Here is a 20,837-nt window from a genome sequence, read left to right on the forward strand (position 1 = left end):
AACCTTCTGTCCAGGAGGAATCCCAAAATGCCCTCCATTTTGAGCATGACTAAGAAGCATGACTTGACATTCGCATGAGAGTTTGTGGCTTTTCTTGGGGCATTCCCTACATGTTTGTTTCCTTGAATGTTCTCCATCTTTGCAGCGCCTTGTCCTCCTTTGCAGTTATGGCGTCTGGTCACCCTTTTGTAAATGTATAGGACCCTATAGATGGGGAAAGTGCAGATGGAAAGAGCAGACTGTGAAGACCAAACCTGACAGGAAAACCCCAAGATAGGTTTGCCTCAGAGTCACCTTAAATCAAAAATGACTTGGAGGTTGTTTACAGTGAGCTTCCATGGCTGAGCTGGGAATCAAATCCTGGTCTCCAGAGCCATAGTCCTGTGCTCTGACCACTAGGCCATGAGACAAGATTCCTACAGGATTCCATAGGATGGAGCCATGACAGTTAAAGCAGGGTTAAACTGCATTAATTCAGCAGTGTGGAATCAGCCACCAAAGCGATAGAACAGTGCTCTCCCCAATCTGTACCTTTTAAGAGAGTTTGGACTTCAACTCCCAGAAGCCTCAGCTATGTTGGCCAATAGTCTGGCATCATGGGAGTTGACGTCCTGAATTCCCTTAAAGAACACAGTTCTAAATCATGGCGGCCATATTAGGACCGGGGAGTCCCTAAATACTGCAATGGTGTGTGACTCTATAAGATTCTATCTCTACACGCTGGATAAGCCCTGAGAGAAAGGTTAGAGGGATTGGCTTGACTGCCCTTTACGGCGATGGGCGTGGCCAAACTGAGATTGACGTCCCGGCCATCAAGAGGCGGGACCCACGAAGGCGAGATTTGAGACGCTATTCGTTAACATCAGTGTCCGTTTTCCTGAAGGGGCGGGCAAACTACGGAAAGGTAGCCAATGGTTATGGGGACGGTGGGCGGGCTTCTCTTGTGGCACCCAATCACGGGACAAAGATTTGTTTAAAGGGGTGAGTCCCTTTGGGGTGCGAAAAATAAGGAAGGGAACCTTTTGGAGGCGAGTCTGAAGAAGGAAGGAAAGCCGGTAGGTGCTTTCTATAGGTGTAGGTATAGCATAGTATTATATATGTATCCTATAGAGGTGTGTGTGTGTGTGTATATATATATATATATATATATTGTGTAATAAATCTATTTTAAAATACACAATTATGATATGCATTATATATATATATACATGGTATTAGTACATGTAATTTTATATATGTGTGTGTGTGTGTGTATATATATATATATAGTAATGGATATATTTTATCATATACAGACAGACGGACATATATATATATATATATATATATATTATGTAATGAATACATATTTTAAAATATATAAGATATATTATGTATAAAATATAAAACGTATTGATTTATGAAAGCCCTCTTCACTGTTCTATTAAAAGCGGTGGATGTCGGTGCAGCTGCGTTCCTCCTGCAGCCCTTGGAGGGCCACTCAGCCAAGGCCAGACACAGAGCCGGCGTGTGACTCAGTGGCTGGGGAGAGGGGCATAACCTGAGTGCAGCCCCCCATCGTCTTCTCTATGAGGACATGGAGGACAGATGGGAAACACCCATCGGGCGGAGGACCCTTCCCTGTCCAATGTTAGCTGTGGCTCTGCTCAAAAAGGTCATTATTATAATGATTATCATGATTACCATCTTGGCTTCCTCATAAGATTGGATCTCAAGGCAGCTTACAACTTAAGAACAATGCAGCTAAAGCACACACAAAAAGTGAATGTCAAAATGGAAGCCAAGACGACAGCTGAGGTTGCCTTACTTTGGCCACATCACGAGAAGGTACAACGCATTGGACAAAACAATAACACAAGGAAAGGTGGAGGGAAGTAGGGAGAGAGGAAGGCCGCATGCCAGATGGATGGACTTATTAAGGAGGTCAAGGTATGAATCTGCAGGAACTAAGCAAAGTAGTGGAGGACAGGGAGTTCTGGAAATGTCTCATCCGCAGGATTGCCATGCGTTGAGATCAACTCAAGGGTGGCTAACAACAACAAACCAAAGTAATTGTTCCCAGTCTGTGGAGTTTTCCACTGGTAGTATGGTGCTATCTGCATATCATCCGTGTACAATAGGCAAGGTAAATACAGTAGTAGCTCCTTCCAAAATGAGCAACAAGTCAGAGAGTAAAAGGGGAAATAGAATAGCCTGTTACCCCCAGCTTTCTTTAAAAGGGTAGCTCTGTTAAGCTTGGCCATCAAAATGGAAAACATGCAGAAAAGTGCACCTTTGGATGCATTTTGAAAGAACCCTTCAAGTGATCTCCAGAAGCTTCAGCAGGTTCTTGGTTACTTATGCAAGGATTATCCGACCTGGTTGTTTCATTTCACACATGCAGTACGCATGTTTGTCGTGCATAAATAGTTTGATGGAACATGTTGAACCGCTCTTTTTGGTGGTATAGGAACCTATCCCCACTCTTCCCATGTTATTTCTGCCTCTGGTATCACATTTTTTGTTAATAGTGTTCACGCTCAGGAACGCATCTGCTTCATTAAACAAGGTAAACCTATAATTGGAAAATAAAAGAAATTAAATTATTGCTCTTTCTTTCATCTGAATGAGATGTGAAATCGGGCATCCAGTCGTATTAGTCCATTGTGGCAAAAAGAACCACAGTCAAGTAGCACCTTAAAAGCTGACATGTTTTATTTGACATAAACTTTGGTGGGCTGCAGCTTGCTTCATCCGAGGGGCATGTTCACTGGAACTGTCAATAACAGCAACTTACCAGAAATAGGAGAAGAGGGCTTTATTTAAAATCTGGAACTAAATAATGCAGATTTCACCCAGTAGTGTGACATATTCATTGGGCCCTCCTCATTGGCTGGGGTTAGGGGCACAGCACTTCTGTGAAAGTGGAAAACACACACACACATATATATTTCACCTGAGAAGACAGCTATCTAGGAATCTCTGGGTCTTTCAGTGCAACTCTGTGGTCAACATCCGGCACTGAAGGACCTACAAATGCCCAAAGAAGTGTTTTCTCTAGGAATCTCTAGGTTGTCCAACTTGACTCTGCCGGAAGTTGACCACAGAGTTGCAATGGAGGACCTAAAAATTCCTAGAGAGAATGTATTACTCAAATCCGTGAATAATCAAATCTGCAAAAGTCAAAGCTGCAAATGTGGAGGGTTGATTGTACATTATGAAGTGACTGGTGCTCTGTTTTCTAGGCAGCCAAAAAGAGAAGGCAACACCTGTCACACTCAGATGATTCGTAGTTGGTTTCCAGACAGTCCATATCCAGGTTGTGCCAAAAATTCCGGACATTTCTCTCTGGGGAGAGCCAGTTCTTTGTGAATCGAGTGCATGTTATGGCAAGGGGCCTCCTGGCCCGGACTGTTACTGTGGTTTCTCTTACTGTAACTCTATCTGCTGTTGCTGCCAAATCTTCTTCCTGCCAGCACTTCTACCCACTCTTCCAAGCTGCCAAGAAACTTGCCTACAGGTATTATCTTGTTGTCTGTTGTTATTTTCTTTCTTCGGTTATATACAGATCAATGAGAAGGTGTATTTATAGTCCATGATGCTGAAATAGACCGATATTTTGTGGCAAGGACACATGAATTACTGCACATTCACTGGGACATTAATACAGGGAGTCCAATATGTTGAAAGTTATGGAATTGGATTGAATATTTACAAACTGGAAGTCAGTTTTATACAGTTAGCCCAGTACTTCTCAAATAGTGGGGCGTGCCCCCCGGGGGGGTGCGAGGCTCAGTAAGGATACAGTACTTATAACAATTTTATAGACAAATGATACTATTTACAGTCGCGCGGGGGGAGCTAAATGTTTTCTTCTTCCTGGGGGGGGCATGACAGAAAATAATTGAGAAGCACTGAGTTAGCCTAACATCATTCAGCTCCTCGGCTATGATATTGGAACAAAGAATCAAGTATGCTTCTTAAGGTATAATTGTGTAAAGGAAGGACAGGGGAAGCTGCAAGAAAAACGTTATAGTATAATTTCTCCTTCTTATAAGAGGTCAGTTCCTGGTTCCATCCAACTATTACTTCTAACAAATCCCATTTTATTTCGTCGTCCTCCTGGTTTCCCATAGTCCTTTTAGACTGTTATGCATAATTATTGAGTGTGTTGAATTCTCAGGCGACTGTTTGGGAAGAGAGTTGGTCTCTACCTGAGATACTAATTTTTAGCACTTCTCTTGCAGTTGAATTCCCCCAAATATACTCTTTCTTTCTCTTGTTTTTCAGTCACTCCTACCAACCCTCACCCCCTAAACTGGAGGGAACTGTATTCCATGCATATCTTTTCTTTGTATATTCCTAATTCAGGCATAATTAATGGGATATTCTCCAAGTGTTTTGGAGTACAATTCCTATAGTCCCTAGCCAGCTAGGACTTACATAAATTCTGGTTCCCAACATCTGGAGCACAACAAGTGGCTTACCCTGTATTTTGTGTAGACTTACTGGAAATGTACTCTTCAAAATTAGGAAGAAAACTGATACTTCATGGAGGAATATTTGGTGGAAGGAAACAGTGTAGCTGTGACCCTTGGAAATAATACAAATCTTTCACTGAAACGCTCCATCCATCTTTCTTCCATCCCCCAAAAAGCATGAGGAAAAATTCACACTCGGGTACTCATGCACATCTATACCATACTGTATCATCAATCTGCCCAGTGTGGTGAAGTTATAGCCTGGTTGGCATCTCAAAATTTAGATCAAAAAGGTATTTCCAGCCTCTTCACTTCCTCCTTTATCCACATTTTAAAAAGTTGATTATTCACTGTTGAAATGATATAAGAGGTGCTGGTGTTTTCTTAGATTGCTGATTGCAAATGGCTACTTTTCCTGCTCCTGTGTCCCATTCTGTATAGAGCAATTCAAAGACATAGCTGTGTTCATCTGGACAATCAATGTGCAAAGGGATCTTATAGCACCTTTGAGATACACTGGAATAAAGTGGTTAGTAGCCTGGGCTTTTGTAGACTTAAGCCTACTTTCTCAGAGGCATGTTTAATCATAGGGCAATGTTTCATCAAGCTTATTTTTCCTTTGTGTATAACTGCTACCTTTATCTTACAGCCCCTCTTCGGAATCCTGGTTTCACAGCAACACTGTTAAAATGTCCACTTGTAAAGACTGGAAAGAAAAGTTGCACAACAAAGCTAGGATCTCTCCATATCCAGGATCAAAGGTTGAGCGCAGTGAAGTATCCAATGATAAGGTGGACTGGTCAGTTGTCTGGGAAGACTACAGCCCTGTGGAGTATACAGCTCGCTCAGTTTTGGCAGGACCCAAGTGGGCAGATCCAGAGATTGGGTGAGCATTCGTGGTTGACTGGCACTGGGAAAAAGGGAATGATGAGGAAAGCTGGAGGTAGTATGAAGAGAGGGCAGACCAAGGGAAGTAATAGTGTCACTCTATTCTGCTCTGCTCAGGCCCCACCTGGAATATTGTGTCCAGTTCTGGGCACCACAATTTAAAAAGGATTTTGAGAAACTGGGGCATGTCCAAAGGAGGGTGACTAAAATGGTGAAGGCCCTGGAAACCATGTCCTATGAGGAACGACTCAGGGAGCTGGGGATGTTTAGCCTGGAGAAAAGAACGTTAAGAGGTGATATGATAGCCCTGTTTAAATACTTCAATGGATGTCATATTGAGGAGGGAGCTAACTTGTTTTCTGCTGCTCCAGAGAACAGGACCCGGAGCAATGGATGCGAGCTACAGGAAAAGACATTCCACCTGAACATTAGGAAGACCTTCCTGACACTAAGGGCTGTCTGACAGTGGAACACACTCCTTCCTCGGAGTGTAGTGGAATCTCCCTCCTTAGAGGTCTTTAAACAGAGGCTGGATGGCCATCTGTTGGGGATGCTTTGATTTAGATTTCCTGCATGGCAGGGGGTTGGACTGGATGGCCCTTGCGGTCTCTTCCAACTCTATGATTCTATGACTCAGGGTGCATCTATGTTGTAGAAATAATGCAGTTTGACACCACTATATAGCTCTACCCTATGGAATCCTGGGATTTGTACTTTTACAAGGTCTTAACATTCTCTGCCAAAGCATGCTGGTGTTTCATAAAACTACAAATCCCACAGTTCTGAAGGATGGAGTGATGTCAGTTAAAGTGGCGTCAAACTGCATTGTTTCTTCAGTGTTGATGCACCCTCAGCCAAGGAAGCCACAGGCCTGAGTAGCGTAGTTAATAACAGGGTCTTTTGGAGAGCTCTTTTGCATAGACTCACCATAAATAGAAGTTGATTTGATGGTATATAACGACAGCAGTAGATTAAAAGAAGGAAGGGCTGTTTTTTTGAGGCTTACATCCCGTTTTGTTTGTTTATGTGAAAATGGTGGGCTGAATCACATGAATATGATCGGAAACAAGGAGTTTGCGTTGCCTTGAGCATAGTATGTATTTTTAAAAAATGCATTCCACTGCAGGCCCTTGCACTAAATTTGAAGTCGTGTTTCTGGACTGCTAAAAACCACTACAGAATACAGTCTTTTAACAGAATGTCTAGGTTTGCCCAATCAAATGACTGCAACTATTCACTTGAAAAATAACTTCTATAATGTCTATCTCTGCTACGCTCAGAGCAGCTGAGAAAGCAATATGATATCTAGGTTTTATACTATTTTGGTTGCCTTAAGTTGCCACCTCGCTAGCATCAGGTAGAAAATCAAATATGAGGAAGGCCTTTATTATGCAAAGAGTAAAGTTAACAAATACTTTCCTGGCTTTCATGTTTGCATGATATAAATGCTAATCATCCCTTTTACTGCACATGTCAGAAACATCTCTGTAGGAAAGATTAGGCTTAATAATACAAATTGGCTGCCTTCCAGGAGATAATTTTTCCAATTTTTGTACAGTATAATTAGTGTTCCCGTCCTTTGTAGTGACAGTGCTGAAATTTAAATGAAACCAAAGATTGGCATTAGTTGGTCTAGTCATAGCTGCACGTTATTTTGAGTCATAGAATAAACAGAATCTTACTTGACCTGTATGAAAAGAAGAAGAGGCTCTGCAGGTTAAAACAGCTCTTCTTAAACTCTTTGTGTTGTGGCAAGATCAAAACTGACTGTTACAAATGCCTCTTCCACCTCTTACTCTGATCAATGGATTGTCCGTGACCAAGGAGCTGCCAAATGGATAGAGAGAAAGGCAGCATCCTTAGGTCATTGTCTTGCATTGCAAGCTTTTTAGAGTAAGAGCAGGAGAATATACTCCTGCCTCTTGCTACAGAGATGAGTCAGGTACCAATATGCCAGAAAACACGGCCCATCTCCAATCTCTGACCCAAACTCTGATGTTTAAACAGTCAGACCTACCTGTTTTGACATGTAAGTACTTTGGCAAAGCTCACATGAGTTAAACAGTAAAATGTAAAACGAGATGGTGCTCCTTATGCTTTGCTAGATACTTGCAAAAAGTTTTGCTAATGAGTACACTAACAGTGTTAAGTTGAAAATACTTTTTTAAAATATGGGGCACATCGTGTATCATTCCAGTTCAAAAGTTTATTACTTGCACTAAACCAAGGTAGTTTCCAAGTAGGCAGGAACAGAGCTTGATGAACCTGAACTAAAAAACCCCCAAAAAAAACCTTAATTAAAAGCACCAGACAACTATCAATGCAGACTTCCACTGGATATCACATAGATGCCAAAAATGCAAATACTATCAGATACAGAAACTGGTACTACAACACTCCAAGGCATCTGCTGCAAAGTCCTTTTCCCTGAAGGCAGAGCACTTCTGGCAAACAACTACCTTCTCACATACCAGCTCCCCACAGAGACTTTGCCTAGGTGTTGGCACACAGTCTCATGCCATGGCATCGAGACAGATCTTCAGATGATAGCATGTGACAGATAATAGTTCTCGCTGGGAATTGCAAATGGTGTGAGCTAGGATCATGGCTAGCTGTGGTGACTGGAGTTGAAATTTTTACTTTTTATGTCTTATATTTCATCCTGTCTTCCTTGCAATGAGCTCAAAGAGGTGTAAAGGTCTCCTCGTCTCTTTTTAATCTTAATAATAGCCCAGTGGTGTAGGCCAGGGTGATAGAGAGAGACTTGATCATTCAGTGATTTTCAGGTTTCATGGGGGATCCCCCAAACTCTGGTTCAGTGCTCTGACAACCACACAACACTGTCTCTCAGAGCTTGTATTTTATTTTATTTATATCCCACTTTTTTCCTGATGTAGGGACTCAAGGCAACGAACAGCAAATTTAATACAATACAACAGAAAAACAATACTAAAATATTTTTAAAAGTATGAATACAATGCTTTAAAACAATTTATAAAGCTAACAACATTAAAATAGTAGCATTTGGAGACACAGCCGTGTTAGTCTAGAACATCAGTATGCAAAGAGATCTGGTAGCACCTTTGAGATTAACTGCCAAAACAAGTTGTAACATAAACCTTTCTAGACTTGGTCTAATTCTAGAAGTCTGTGAAAGGTTATGCTACAACATCTTTCGCTCAGTTACTCTCAAAGGTGCTATGAGATCTCTTTGCATAGTAAAATGTATTTTTAAAAACCTACATTATATACAAACCATAAAATCTGAATCACATAGCATTTAAAAAGCTAACCCTTGAGCCTGACAATACAAAAATGTTTTTATCTGCTGCCTAAGCAGGGATGAGGCCATCCTGGCTTCTCTAGAGATGGAGTTTCAATGTCTGAGGGCAGCCACTGAGAAGGCCCTTTCCCTTTTCCCCACCAAACAAGCCTGAGAGAGTGGTGAGACAGAGAGAAGGTCCTTTTCGGTCAATCTTGGAGCTCTAATGGGATCATAAACCCTACATGGTTTGGGTCCAGGTTACTTACAGGGTTGCCTCCTCCCATATAATCTGCACCATATGCTCAGGTCTTCAGGTGGACATTTACTCCAGTCAGCCAAGACTAGGTTGGCGACTGTCAGCCAGAGGACTTTTTCTGCAGCCACCCCTAGACTTTGGAATGACCTGCTGGAAGAGATTTCACAGGTGAATACACTGAATTTAAAACAGCATTGAAGACTAATCTCTTCTGGCAGGCCTAGCCAGATTAAAATTTTAAATGATGAATTTTAAATGTGGATTCTTTTAATGTGTATATGGCCTGTTACAGACTGCCAAAATAAAGCTGCTTCAGGTCTCTTTGGAGGTATGCTATTTAAATGATGCATGCATCCTAAGAATCCGGAAGCTGCACCAAAAACTGCACTCCGGTGCTTAGGAATGGAGTGTGGCTTTGGCACGACCTCCGGACTCTTAGGACCCATGCATAATTTAAATAGCATACCTCCAAAGAGACCCGAACCAGCTTTATTTTGGCAGTCTGTAACAGGCCTATATCTTATTTGTCCTTTTAAATTGTTGTGTATTTTAATTTATGTGTTTTAACTAATGTTGTTTGTTAATTGCTGTTGTTCCTCACCTTGATCCATGGAAAGAGGCGGGTAAGAAAAATTATTATTATTATTATTATTATTATTATTATTGGGGATATAATCCTTCAGATAACCTGGACCCAAGCTATATATGACTTTATAGGTGAAAACCAGTTACAGGTCAAAACACAAGGTTTTCTATTCCAGCATAGGCGCAAGCACCAGTGCAGAACAATTATGGAGACTATGATTGCTAATTCAAAGGACAGAATGGGTAAAGAAGATTACAGCAGTGGTTGTGACAAACAGGTTTTGCTGCCAAGTCCTGAACTTACTTGAAAGTAACTCCAGTTGGAACAGAAACATGTTTAGTACTGGGATTTTGCTAATGAGTGTGAAATGTTTTCATAATCTCTTTCACTATATTTTGATATGATTATGTTTTTTGTTTGTTTGTTTTTCTTGTAAAGGGCTGAAAATTTTTCTCCCAAGTTCAATGAAAAGGATGGGCAGGTGGAGAGGAAGAGTCTCAATGGTTTATATGTGGTGGAAAACGGACGGCCCAGGTATGTGAGTGTTTGTTAAGTGCAGCTATTACATGTGCGTTTGTGCTGGAGAAAGACAGAAATCTAGATCTTGCATTTAATTAATCCTTAGAGGGTGACATTATTTCACTGTCTCCATGGTCACAGTGGATGTCTTAGGGCTATCTGAAAGTTTCCAAAATAAGATAATTTCTGAAATTACTACCTGCACCACCCCTATATGTTTTTGTAGCTTTGTGGATATCATTCATTATTAAGTCTTTTTTTCTTTTCAGTTCCAAATACAAGAGATCCCTTAACTTCCTAATCTGTAAACCTAGAGCAGTTGGGTTATTAGCTTTCAAAACAGTTTTACCTTTGGGGAATCATTACTTCTGTGTAATATAATGAACTTTTCATTATGATTATTAGTATGATTTCTTCCCCTTGCACAAAGACAGGGCTAAAATGACTAAGACTTAATGAGAGCATGGGCTATTGTAAGCATCTATGTGACACACCCTTTTTAGATTAAAACTGATAAATGTGTATGCAGATGACTAGATTTCTTTGTGTACTGCTCACAGCTGCATTCTGCAGACTGAAAAGCAATATTTTGGCGATAAGATGATATGATATTTGTTGTTGTTGTTGTTGTATTCATTTATATCCTGCCTTTTTCCCAATGGTGGGACTCAAAGTGGCTAAGAACATTTTAAACAATACAGGTTAAAAACATTACAAAAGTTAAATGGAATTATAAAATATACCATTAAACAATCATATATTAAAACAATTAAAAATACTAAAAATGCATTAAAACAATAAAATAATATAAACACACAAACATACATACATACATACACACAGAGAGTGAGACTCGTTAAAACTATCAAACCAACACTACACGGCATTAAGAACTCAAACTCAGCAGTTTGTAAAGGCCTGGTGGCACAAAAATGTTTTAACCTGCTGCTGGAATGAGAGCAAGGATGGGGCCAGCGTGGCCTCTCTGGGGAAGGAGTTACAAAGTCTGGGAGAAAGCCCTTCTCCTTATTCTCACTGAACAAACCTGAGAAGGGATTCAGTCTATGGTGGATCATTCACACATGCAAGTAAACATTTGATGTGATTCTGCACATGATATAAACCACTGAGTCAGCCTTTGATGCTGTGCCTTCTAGCCTCCAGAACCTCACTGTTGTTTATCCACACCATCAGTGAATGTAGAGCCTTTAAAGTGTCAGCTTTTTACACTTGATTTGGAAATAGTTTGCCCAGTAACATTTTGGCTTGGATTTGAACAGCTGCTGTTCAAGAAAGGTGAATCCAAAGATTTTTTTTTATTTTTTTTTTGGGGGGGGTGATATGAAGGTTTTGTAGGGTGGGATTTTTGGATTCCACCTTTGCATTCATCTGTGTTTTCCTTACATTTCAGGAATCCTGTAGGCAGGACAGGAATAGTGGGTCGAGGTCTTTTGGGGCGCTGGGGACCAAATCATGCTGCAGATCCTCTTATAACTAGGTAAGTAATGTCAGATCACATAGGCTTGTCAGGAGAGAGGGAAGACAGAAATGTACATTCATGTGTGAATGTTTGGTACGTGGAGAATATAAAACAGGAGTGGGAATCGCATTGTTCTCCAAAGGTTTTTGGGGGGCTACTCCCAGAAGACCTACTCAGCATAGGCAGTGGTGGGCAAGGTGACAAGAGTCATAACTGCAAAAGAAGACAAAGCAGTGCAAAATGGAAGAAAACTGTAGGATATTATTACATAAAAGCTAAAAACACTTACATAAATATAAATGCATGCTTCTTAGTCTTGCTCAAAATGGAGGGCATTTAGGAATTCCTCCTGGACAGAAGGTTATAATGTAGGATATGTCCTGGTAAAGGAGGATGTGTGGTCACCCTGGTGTTGGGGAATGATGGGAGCTGCAGTTCAGCAGCATCTGGAAGGCTACATGATTCCTGATTTAAATAACCTGATCTTCTTCTTGTGCTTCTAATTCTGCTTTAGCATGACTTTAAAAAATAAAATCATATCAAGGGGAAAAAGGTATATTGCATTAAGTCCACTGCACTACCTCTTTGCTGAGCAGACCAAATATCTTCCATATTTATTTCAATCCACAGCTGTGGGTGTGTTCGGGCATAATGCCAGTTCGATGCAATTTGACTTATGAGTGCTCATGCATTCAGGTCTGCTACTGCCCACCTCACCTGCACAGCTTCCTCTCTTGCTTCCCATTTAGCTGTAAAGAATGTGTGAGAAAATCTCTTTCAGCCTGAAGAGCCAAGTTCAATTCAGTTTCAGAGAAGTTCTTGGGGGCTGCATTCCAAGAATGGGCAAGGGAATGGCAAATGGATGGAACCAAATTAGCCAGCATATTTTAACTGAATGCTCTTACTGATAGAGAACCTTTTGCAAACCTGCTTAAAAGCCCATACAGAATCTGTGAAACCACTAAAGGGGGATATCATGGGAAAGAGGGCTTGTGTATCTCTGAGGATGCCCAGAGAGCTGGACCCAAACTCTAAAACCATGCATTTACACTTAACAGTGGAGTTTGGTAAACTGTTTCAGAAAGAATCACAAAAGATGGCTTGCTGTTAAAACAGGAAGGGATGGAAGGCTGCAGCAAGAGAGTGATTTATGCAAGCATGTGTCTGATAGAACAGGCATCAGCTGGCATTACACCTGAACCTGAGCCGAGATCAGCTTTTCTACGAAAAAGCATCTTATTAAGATTACTTCCCCATCTTCTCAGTATCTCATTTTCTTGAATTTTTGGAGGTAAACTAATTTTAAAAAATTGTCTCTTCACCCCTTGTTCCGACATGTGGTCACGTCTTGTAGGTGGAAGAGAGATGACAGTGGCAATAAACTGGCTCACCCTGTATCTGGCAAAAACATCTTGCAGTTCATCGCAATCAAAAGGAAGGACTGTGGTGAATGGGCCATCCCAGGGGTAAGAGGTGGAGCACTGACAATTGATTTAAGTAGATTTAAATGGCTTTTTAAAGAGAGCCACCATTCTAAAATGTGTGCATTATTTCCAGAGAAACTTATGTAAAATTCAGCAATAGGCTATTAATTCTTTTATGGCACATTAGTCTGTGACTAACAGTGGAACCACTGAGCCACCACGTTGCACCGTTCGAGGCCCAAATACCATGTGACGGAATGATGAGCTCTCATCACTAGTCCCAACTTCTGCCAACCTAGCAGTTCGAAAGCATGTAAAAGTGCAAGTAGCCAAATAGGTACCACTTTGGTGAGAAAGTAAAAGCGTTCTGTGCAGTCATGCTGGCCACGTGACCAAGAAGTCATCTTCGGACAACGCTGGCTCTTCAGCTTAGTAAGAGAGATGAGCACCACCCCCTGCAGTCGGACATGACTTGACAACCTTGTCAATGGGGAAACCTTTACCTTTAACAGTGGAACAGAGATGATGTCAGGAAATCAGTTGTCAGATCTAAATGTATGTTTAACTGTTTTTTAAAATTAATGCTTTAACCGGATTGATTGATATGTGCTTTTTACACTTTTGTACCACATACTGTTTTAGCTGTTTTGTTTTGACTTAGCATTGTGAGTCGCTTTGGGAAAAGTTGGGATAGGAAATGAATAAATAAATAAATAAATGATAATCACTGCCTCTTGCAAAGCTCTATAGGAAAGGTATATGCAGGTAATTAGAACTTTCCCTAAAAGAATATATAACACGTGACAATCTTTTTTAGGGAATGGTAGACCCAGGGGAGAAGTTATCAGCTGCATTAAAACGAGAATTTAGTGAGGAGGCTTTGAACTCCTTACAGAAAACAGAGGCTGAGAAAGAAGAGATGGAAAAGCAACTGAATAGGCTTTTCAACCAGGAACATTTTGTGGTGAGCAGTTTCTTTTCTTCTCTCATATCATGGTGATCCAATTACATATTGCATATAACGGTCAGTGAAATTCTCATTCAATGAATAGTAATAATTTCTTAGTAGTAGACACTGGGTGTTAGATAAGGTAGTAATATTTGAGTAATCGATTTGATTAATAGACACCTACATTGTCCATCATCAGATTTTACATTTTACCAAATTTAATAGAAGGATATTTTAATATGTTCTACAGTAGAGGACAGGGGGGTCTGGAGATGTCTCATCTATAGGGTTGCCATGGGTTGAGATCAACATGAAGGCAGTTAACCAGATGTACTTATAAAAATGGCAGATGCCAAGCACCATCTTTGTAGGCATTCTCCCTTGTAGAAATAAGTAGAAATGCCTCTTCTGAGATGATGGTTGGTGTGATGCATCCTCTAGGAACATCTTTTGTAATATAATTATTTTTTATAATAATTAAATATAAATATCACCAGGCTGCGTCTGCATTGCAGAAATCATGCAGCGTGACTGTGCTTTGATTGAAATGGCTCAGTGCTATGGAATCCTGGGATTTGTAGTTTGCTGTGGCACCAGAGCTCTCTGATAGGCTAAATATCTCTCAGAACTACAAATTCCAGAATTCCATAGCACTGAGCCATTTCATCTCATGTTGGCTTTCAGGTATATAAGGGATATGTGGATGATCCTCGCAATACAGACAATGCTTGGATGGAGACAGAAGCAGTAAACTACCATGATGAATCAGGTATGTAATAGGGCTGCCCCCCTTGTTTAGACAGGGATGCCATCATTGTGCTCTTAGAAGACTGTGAAGGCAGAGTGAGAAAATTACTTTTTTCAACTTAGGTCCATCGTAGACTTTCTTTCTTGCAATACATGGAGGAAAGAAAGATATTTTTAAAAAAATGAATATCTGTTGTCATAATTGTTTATATGACATTATTCTGGAAGTCATAAAAGCTGGCAGCTACACTGAACTCTAAAGTATTTTCTGCATACTCAGCAGTGGCATGGGAGAACCATTGCATAAACACAAAAAGTTACTTCCAATAGAAATTAATGGCAAACATGTTGGGGGAAAAGACTGATTAACTTTGCCATTCTTGTGTTGTTTCATGTTCTATGAAAACAAAGGAAGCTGCTTAAAATTAAGGCAGAGGATTGGCCCATATGGGTCAGTTCTGATTACACTGCAGAGTACATGCTGTATCAGCAGTTGTCTTGAGCATTTTGCATTCTTTTGTGTTCCTCACTTCCTTAGGGGTAGGGCAGGCTAGAGAGTCAGCCTGGTACACTGGTTTGAGTTTATGCTAATCTGTGACTGCACTGTCTGTCTATCTCTGTCTGGTTTGAGTGTTGGACTTGGACTCTGAGTGACCATGGTTAGAATCCCTGTGTAACCATGGAAGCCCACTAAGGAAGACCTTGAGCATGCCACATTCTCTAAGGTTTAGAAGAAGGCAGTGGCAAACCTCTTTCTCCTTTCTTGCCAAGAAAACCCTATGAAGTGGTCACCATAAGTCAGATTCGGCTTGAAGGTGTATAACAACAACAAAAGGCTCCCATCTGTAGTAGCAGTGTGTGTGTGTACACATACATATTTAAAAATTGATATCCCACACCTTTTGTTCAAAAGGCTACATTTGCTGTATAGTGTGAGAATTTCTGCCATAAAGAGTGTTGAATGAAAAAAGAAAAGTCCTGCTTGCCTGTGTGCTTTGCAGTAGAAGTTGAGATGCTGCAGTGTGTGGTGGGGCAGGAATAAAGGATCTGGAAATCAAACCAATGCCTTCATCAATTTCCTTCTCCCTCTCTCTGTCCATAACAGGTGAAGTAATGAATAAGTTACACCTTGAAGCAGGAGATGATGCTGGGAAAGTAAAATGGGTTGACATTAATGAAAAGCTTAAGCTGTATGCCAGCCATGCTGACTTTGTTAAGATTGTGGCAGAGAGAAGAGGAGCTCACTGGAGAGAAGATCCCTGACTTTATTGGCTGCAACCAGAGATCAGAGCATCAAACAAAAGCCTGAACATGTTAGAAGTGGAATGAGATGTTCATGTTATTTCAAGGGAAACATAATTGTTAAGTGAAGCTAAGTCCTTTGATTTCAATGGGAAAAACTTAAACATATGTTTAACTCTTCCACTGAAATCAGTAGGGCTTCACAGCATATCCTCTCTTTTTAACAAGAAATACTACCAAGCCATTAGATATCACACATTCTGTATCCATTATATCCAGGGAGAAATACTTGTACAATGGTATGATTTTGGCGACCAAGAGGAGTGTTATTAAGAGGTATTTTACAGCTGTATTTACATTACATTTACATCTGTAAATGCATCCTTGATTCTCAGACTGGAAATACTTTGTTCTTTATGTGCTTTGAGAGGGGGAAGAGTTTGGGTACTGTAAAAGATTTACACTACCACTTATTTTTACTATGACAGTTCCTCCTCTATTTCATTTATCAAACTGTTGAATCATAAGCAAGTGACTGTGATTTCTATTAAAAAATAAAAACTTACATCTTTTTCTTGCTGATGATGATCTAATGTTGGAGAAATAACCTCACATGTGTACAGTATACTGTATACTAAATGATGTAATCCCAAGAAAGTGAAGCAACTACGTATGCATTCATATGCACACTTAGCTGGGAATAAGTCCCACTGAACAGAATGAGACTTACTTTGGAGTAAAAATGTGCAGAATTGCAATGTAAGTCTTTGGCTAGAATCTGGAGTTCACACTCACCCGACAAACCAGCAAAATGGCACTGAGCACAACAACAAACTTATTTTATCAGACTGATCCTATTCTCTGTAGAGATGGAAAAGAAATTGTAGTTAGAAATTCAAAGAAAAATCTTGTGTAGATTTCAACCAAGTGCCCATGATCTGAAATTTAAAAGGAAACAAACGTATAAATCATCATATGGAATGTATACAGTATGTTTGTATTGAGTAATATTGGCATAGTCTGGGATCCAAAGAGATCCAGCAATATAATGTGCTTGATGGGGCTGGTTTCTGATAGCTTCTGTTACAACAATGGCTTCTCTGGGGCCATCTGATATTCAAGCACATTTCAGTGAACCCAGAATCTCTTAATAAGCACACTGCCCCTTCAGTCCTGTTCATAAGTTGTTTGTCTGAAACCACCAATGGTTTAAAAACCTGTTTTCAAGTTGCTATGACTTCTAGTACCAAAATCATTTCAAACTTCCCTGAGTCACTCTGAAAGTCAGCTTTGCTCCCTCAGTATGGTTGGAAATGTCTTCATGGTGTGGCATGTCCAAAAGCCATTTTTCCTGTAGTGCTATCCTGACGCTTCACAGATTGGTCAAATTTTGCAGCCTGCCGTTGATAATGCAAAATTGGTATGCCAATAAATGTCTAATGGGTCATTCACTGCAGTGTTTTGCTTTTCTTGTTTGAACATAAGAATTCTCTAGCACCGAGTCAGAGCAGTTAAAGCAGTCTCAAACTGGATTATTTCTGCAGTGTGTTTTGGACATGAGATGACATAAATAGGGATAATACTAGGAAATATTGGCAACCAGAGGTTATGTTTTGACAGAGAAGTAACTACAAAGTTAGCAGTTTTATTCCCTCTGCCACCCATTTCAAAGAGTTTTAAGGGATAAAATAGCAGAGCTTACTTTTTCCAGGCTAGAGAAACTCTTCCTTCCAAATGCTCACTAACCCCACTCACCTTAATCCTTGCCAGATTCCAGCTTGTCAGCAAGCAAAGGAAACCTTTCCAGCAATGCTGAGAATGAAGTTGCTTTCCTTCCTATGCATTGTGGGTTGGATTGTGGGTTGGAAGCCAGGTGGAGAGCATCTGGATAAGAATCAAAGGGGAGGGAAACAACAAGGGTGTTACGGTGGGAGTCTACTACAGACCCCCAAGTCAGACTGAGGAATTGGATGATATCTTTCTAGAAAAGATGACCACACACTCAGAAAGGAGAGATGTAGTAGTGATGGGCGACTTCAACTATCCTGATATTTGCTGGAAGTCAAACTCAGCAAAATCCTCAAGGTCTAGCAAATTCCTCGCTTGCCTGGAAGACAATTTCATGGTCCAAAAGGTGGAAGAGGCAACAAGGGGGTCAGCTATTTTAGATCTGATCCTAACCAACAAGGATGACTTGGTTAATGGGGTGCAAGTGGTGGGATCATTAAGTGGAAGTGACCATGTTCTCCTGGAGTTTGTAATACAGTGGAAAGGAGAAGCCAGGCAGAGTCAGACACACATCCTAGACTTTAGGAGAGCGGATTTCAGTAAACTTAGAGAAGTATTGAGGGCGATTCCATGGTCAGAAATACTAAAAGATAAAGGAGTTCAGGATGGATGGGAATTTCTCAAAAGGGAGATACTGAAGGCACAATTTCAAACAGTTCCAGTGAGAAAGAAAAACGGGAGGTGTCTCAAGAAACCAGGATGGATGACTAAGGAACTTTCAACTGAGCTAAGTTTGAAACGGAACATGTATAAGAAATGGAAAAAGGGGGAAATCACGAAAAAGGAATTCAAAGAAATAGCAGGCATGTGTAGGGGTAAAGTCAGAAAAGCTAAAGCGCAGAATGAACTCAGGCTTGCTAGAGAGGTTAAGAACAATAAAAAGGGCTTTTTTGGATATGTCCGCAGCAAGAGGAAGAAGAAGGAAATGGTAGGGCCACTGCGTGGAGAAGATGGCAAAATGCTAACAGGAGATAGAGAAAAGGCAGAATTACTCAATACTTTCTTTGCTTCAGTCTTCTCAGAAAAGGCAAAGGGTGCTCAACCTGAGGATAATGGAGCAGAGGACAGAATAGGGGAATTTCAGCACAGAATAAGTAAAGAGATAGTAGAGGAACACCTTCTTAATCTAAATGAATTTAAGTCTCCGGGACCAGATGAACTCCATCCAAGGGTATTAAAAGAACTGGCAAAAGTAATATCTGAGCCATTGGCAATCATATTTGAAAACTCCTGGAGAACAGGAGAGATCCCAGCAGACTGGAGGAGGGCAAACGTTGTCCCCATCTTCAAAAAGGGGAAAAAAGAGGATCCCAACAATTATCGTCCAGTTAGTCTGACATCAGTTCTAGGAAAGATTCTGGAGCAGATCATTAAACAGAGAGTCTGTGAACATCTAGAAGGCAATGCCATAATCTCAAAAAGTCAACATGGGTTTCAGAGAAACAAGTCATGCCAGACAAATCTAATCTCTTTCTTTGATAAAATTACCAGCTTGGTAGATGAAGGGAATGCTGTGGATATAGTATATCTGGATTTCAGTAAGGCCTTTGACAAGGTTCCCCATGACATTCTTGCAAACAAGCTTGTAAAATGTGGGCTAGACAAAGGAACTGTTAAATGGATCTGTAATTGGTTAACCGGCCGAACCCAAAGGGTGCTCAACAATGGCTCCTTTTCATCCTGGAGAGAAGTGACCAGTGGGGTCCCACAGGGCTCTGTCCTGGGCCCAGGGCTATTCAACATCTTTATCAATGACCTGGATGACAGAATTGGGAGCATACTTATCAAATTTGCAGATGACACCAAATTTGGGGGAATAGCTAATACCCCAGAGGACAGGATCAAGATTCAAAATGACCTGAATAGACTAGAAAGCTGGGCCAAAGCTAACAAAATGAGATTCAACACAGAGAAATGTAAGGTATTGCACTTAGGGCGGAAAAATAAAATGCACAGATATAGGATGGGTGACACCTGGCTGAATGAAACTACGTGTGAAAGGGATCTAGGAGTCCAAGTAGACCACAAGTTGAACATGAGTGAACAGTGTGATGCGGCAGCTAAAAAGGCCAATGCAATTTTAGGCTGCATCAATAAAAGTATAGTGTCTAGAGCAAGGGAAGTAACAGTGCCACTCTATTCCTATTTGGTGAGGCCCCACCTAGAATATTGTGTCCAGTTCTGGGCGCCACAATTCAAAAAGGACATTGAGAAACTGGAGCGTGTCCAAAGGAGGGCGACAAAAATGGTGAAGGGTCTGGAAACCATGCCCTATGAGGAACGATTTAGGGAGCTGGGGATGTTTAGCCTGGAGAAAAGAAGGTTAAGAGGTGATATGATAGCCCTGTTTAAATATTTGAAAGGATGTCATATTGAAGAGGGAGCAAGCTTGTTTTCTGCTGCTCCAGAGAACAGGACCCGGAACAATGTATGCAAGCTACAGGAAAAGAGATTCCACCTCAACATTAGGAGGAACTTCCTGACAGTAAGGGCTGTTCGACAATGGAATGCACTCCCTCGGAGGGTGATAGAGTCTCCTTCCTTGGAGGTCTTTAAACAGAGGCTGGATGGCCATCTGTCAGGGATGCTTTGATTTGGATTTCCTGCATGGCAGGGGGTTGGACTGGATGGCCCTAGTGGTCTCTTCCAGCTCTACGATTCTATGATTCTATGATTTTCATCTAATTAATTCTGAAGAAATGCAAATATGAAATCTTGTAAATTGGAGCAACTCAGTTTGAGACTTACCTGTCTTTTAAAGCTGCAACCGCTGCCCATTATGGCTGCTCTTTGTTGTGTCAATCAGCAGATATTTTCTATAATACATAGCTGGTTTCATGCTTTGTGTGTTCTTTGATGAATAAATTACATGTATATCACAGTTTCTGACATATCATGACTGCCTTCTTTGCACATTACTGTTTTTTAAACCATATTTCCTGATGAAAAAACACCTCTGCTGAGGTGGTTGGAGTCATGACCCAGGCTAATAGGGAGACACAATACAGAGGTGCATCTACGCTGTCAAAATAATGCAGTTGTTCATAATGCAGTTAGAGTGTAATGTAAATATATAAAAGTGAACGCTCAAGCTAGAATCGTCCAGTCCATCGCTTTCCCCATCACTATGTCCTGATGTGAGAGCTGGACAGTGAAGAAATATAAAAGTGAACTCTAATGTTAGAATCGTCCAGTCCATTGTATTCCCCATCACTATGTATGTATACAAGAGC

The 20,837-nt window shown here is 40.7% G+C and overlaps 1 protein-coding gene across 7 annotated transcripts; it reads left to right on the plus strand.

Moving 5' to 3' along the window:
• Positions 1 to 972: 972 nt before the first annotated feature.
• Positions 973 to 17,267, plus strand: LOC149311622 (ADP-ribose pyrophosphatase-like). Of its 7 annotated transcripts, none has more exons than XM_089527479.1 (10): positions 993 to 1,074; positions 1,431 to 1,654; positions 3,225 to 3,499; positions 5,110 to 5,346; positions 9,894 to 9,989; positions 11,386 to 11,472; positions 12,809 to 12,920; positions 13,696 to 13,842; positions 14,512 to 14,596; positions 15,680 to 17,267. In XM_089527479.1, the coding sequence occupies exons 3-10, from the start codon at positions 3,366 to 3,368 to the stop codon at positions 15,835 to 15,837; spliced, it is 1,056 nt and encodes a 351-aa protein (XP_089383605.1). In that variant the 5' UTR covers positions 993 to 1,074; positions 1,431 to 1,654; positions 3,225 to 3,365; the 3' UTR covers positions 15,838 to 17,267. The 7 variants fall into 7 exon arrangements, with proteins under 7 accessions (XP_089383603.1, XP_089383604.1, XP_089383605.1 ...); XM_089527480.1 differs by having other exon boundaries at positions 1,014 to 1,055; XM_089527477.1 differs by lacking the exon at positions 1,431 to 1,654 and having other exon boundaries at positions 973 to 1,055.
• Positions 17,268 to 20,837: the final 3,570 nt, after the last annotated feature.

Source organism: Sceloporus occidentalis, unplaced genomic scaffold (assembly GCF_023333645.1).
Source record: "Sceloporus occidentalis isolate IW3139 unplaced genomic scaffold, rSceOcc1.0.p SCAF_5, whole genome shotgun sequence".
Classification (NCBI taxonomy): domain Eukaryota; kingdom Metazoa; phylum Chordata; class Lepidosauria; order Squamata; family Phrynosomatidae; genus Sceloporus; species Sceloporus occidentalis.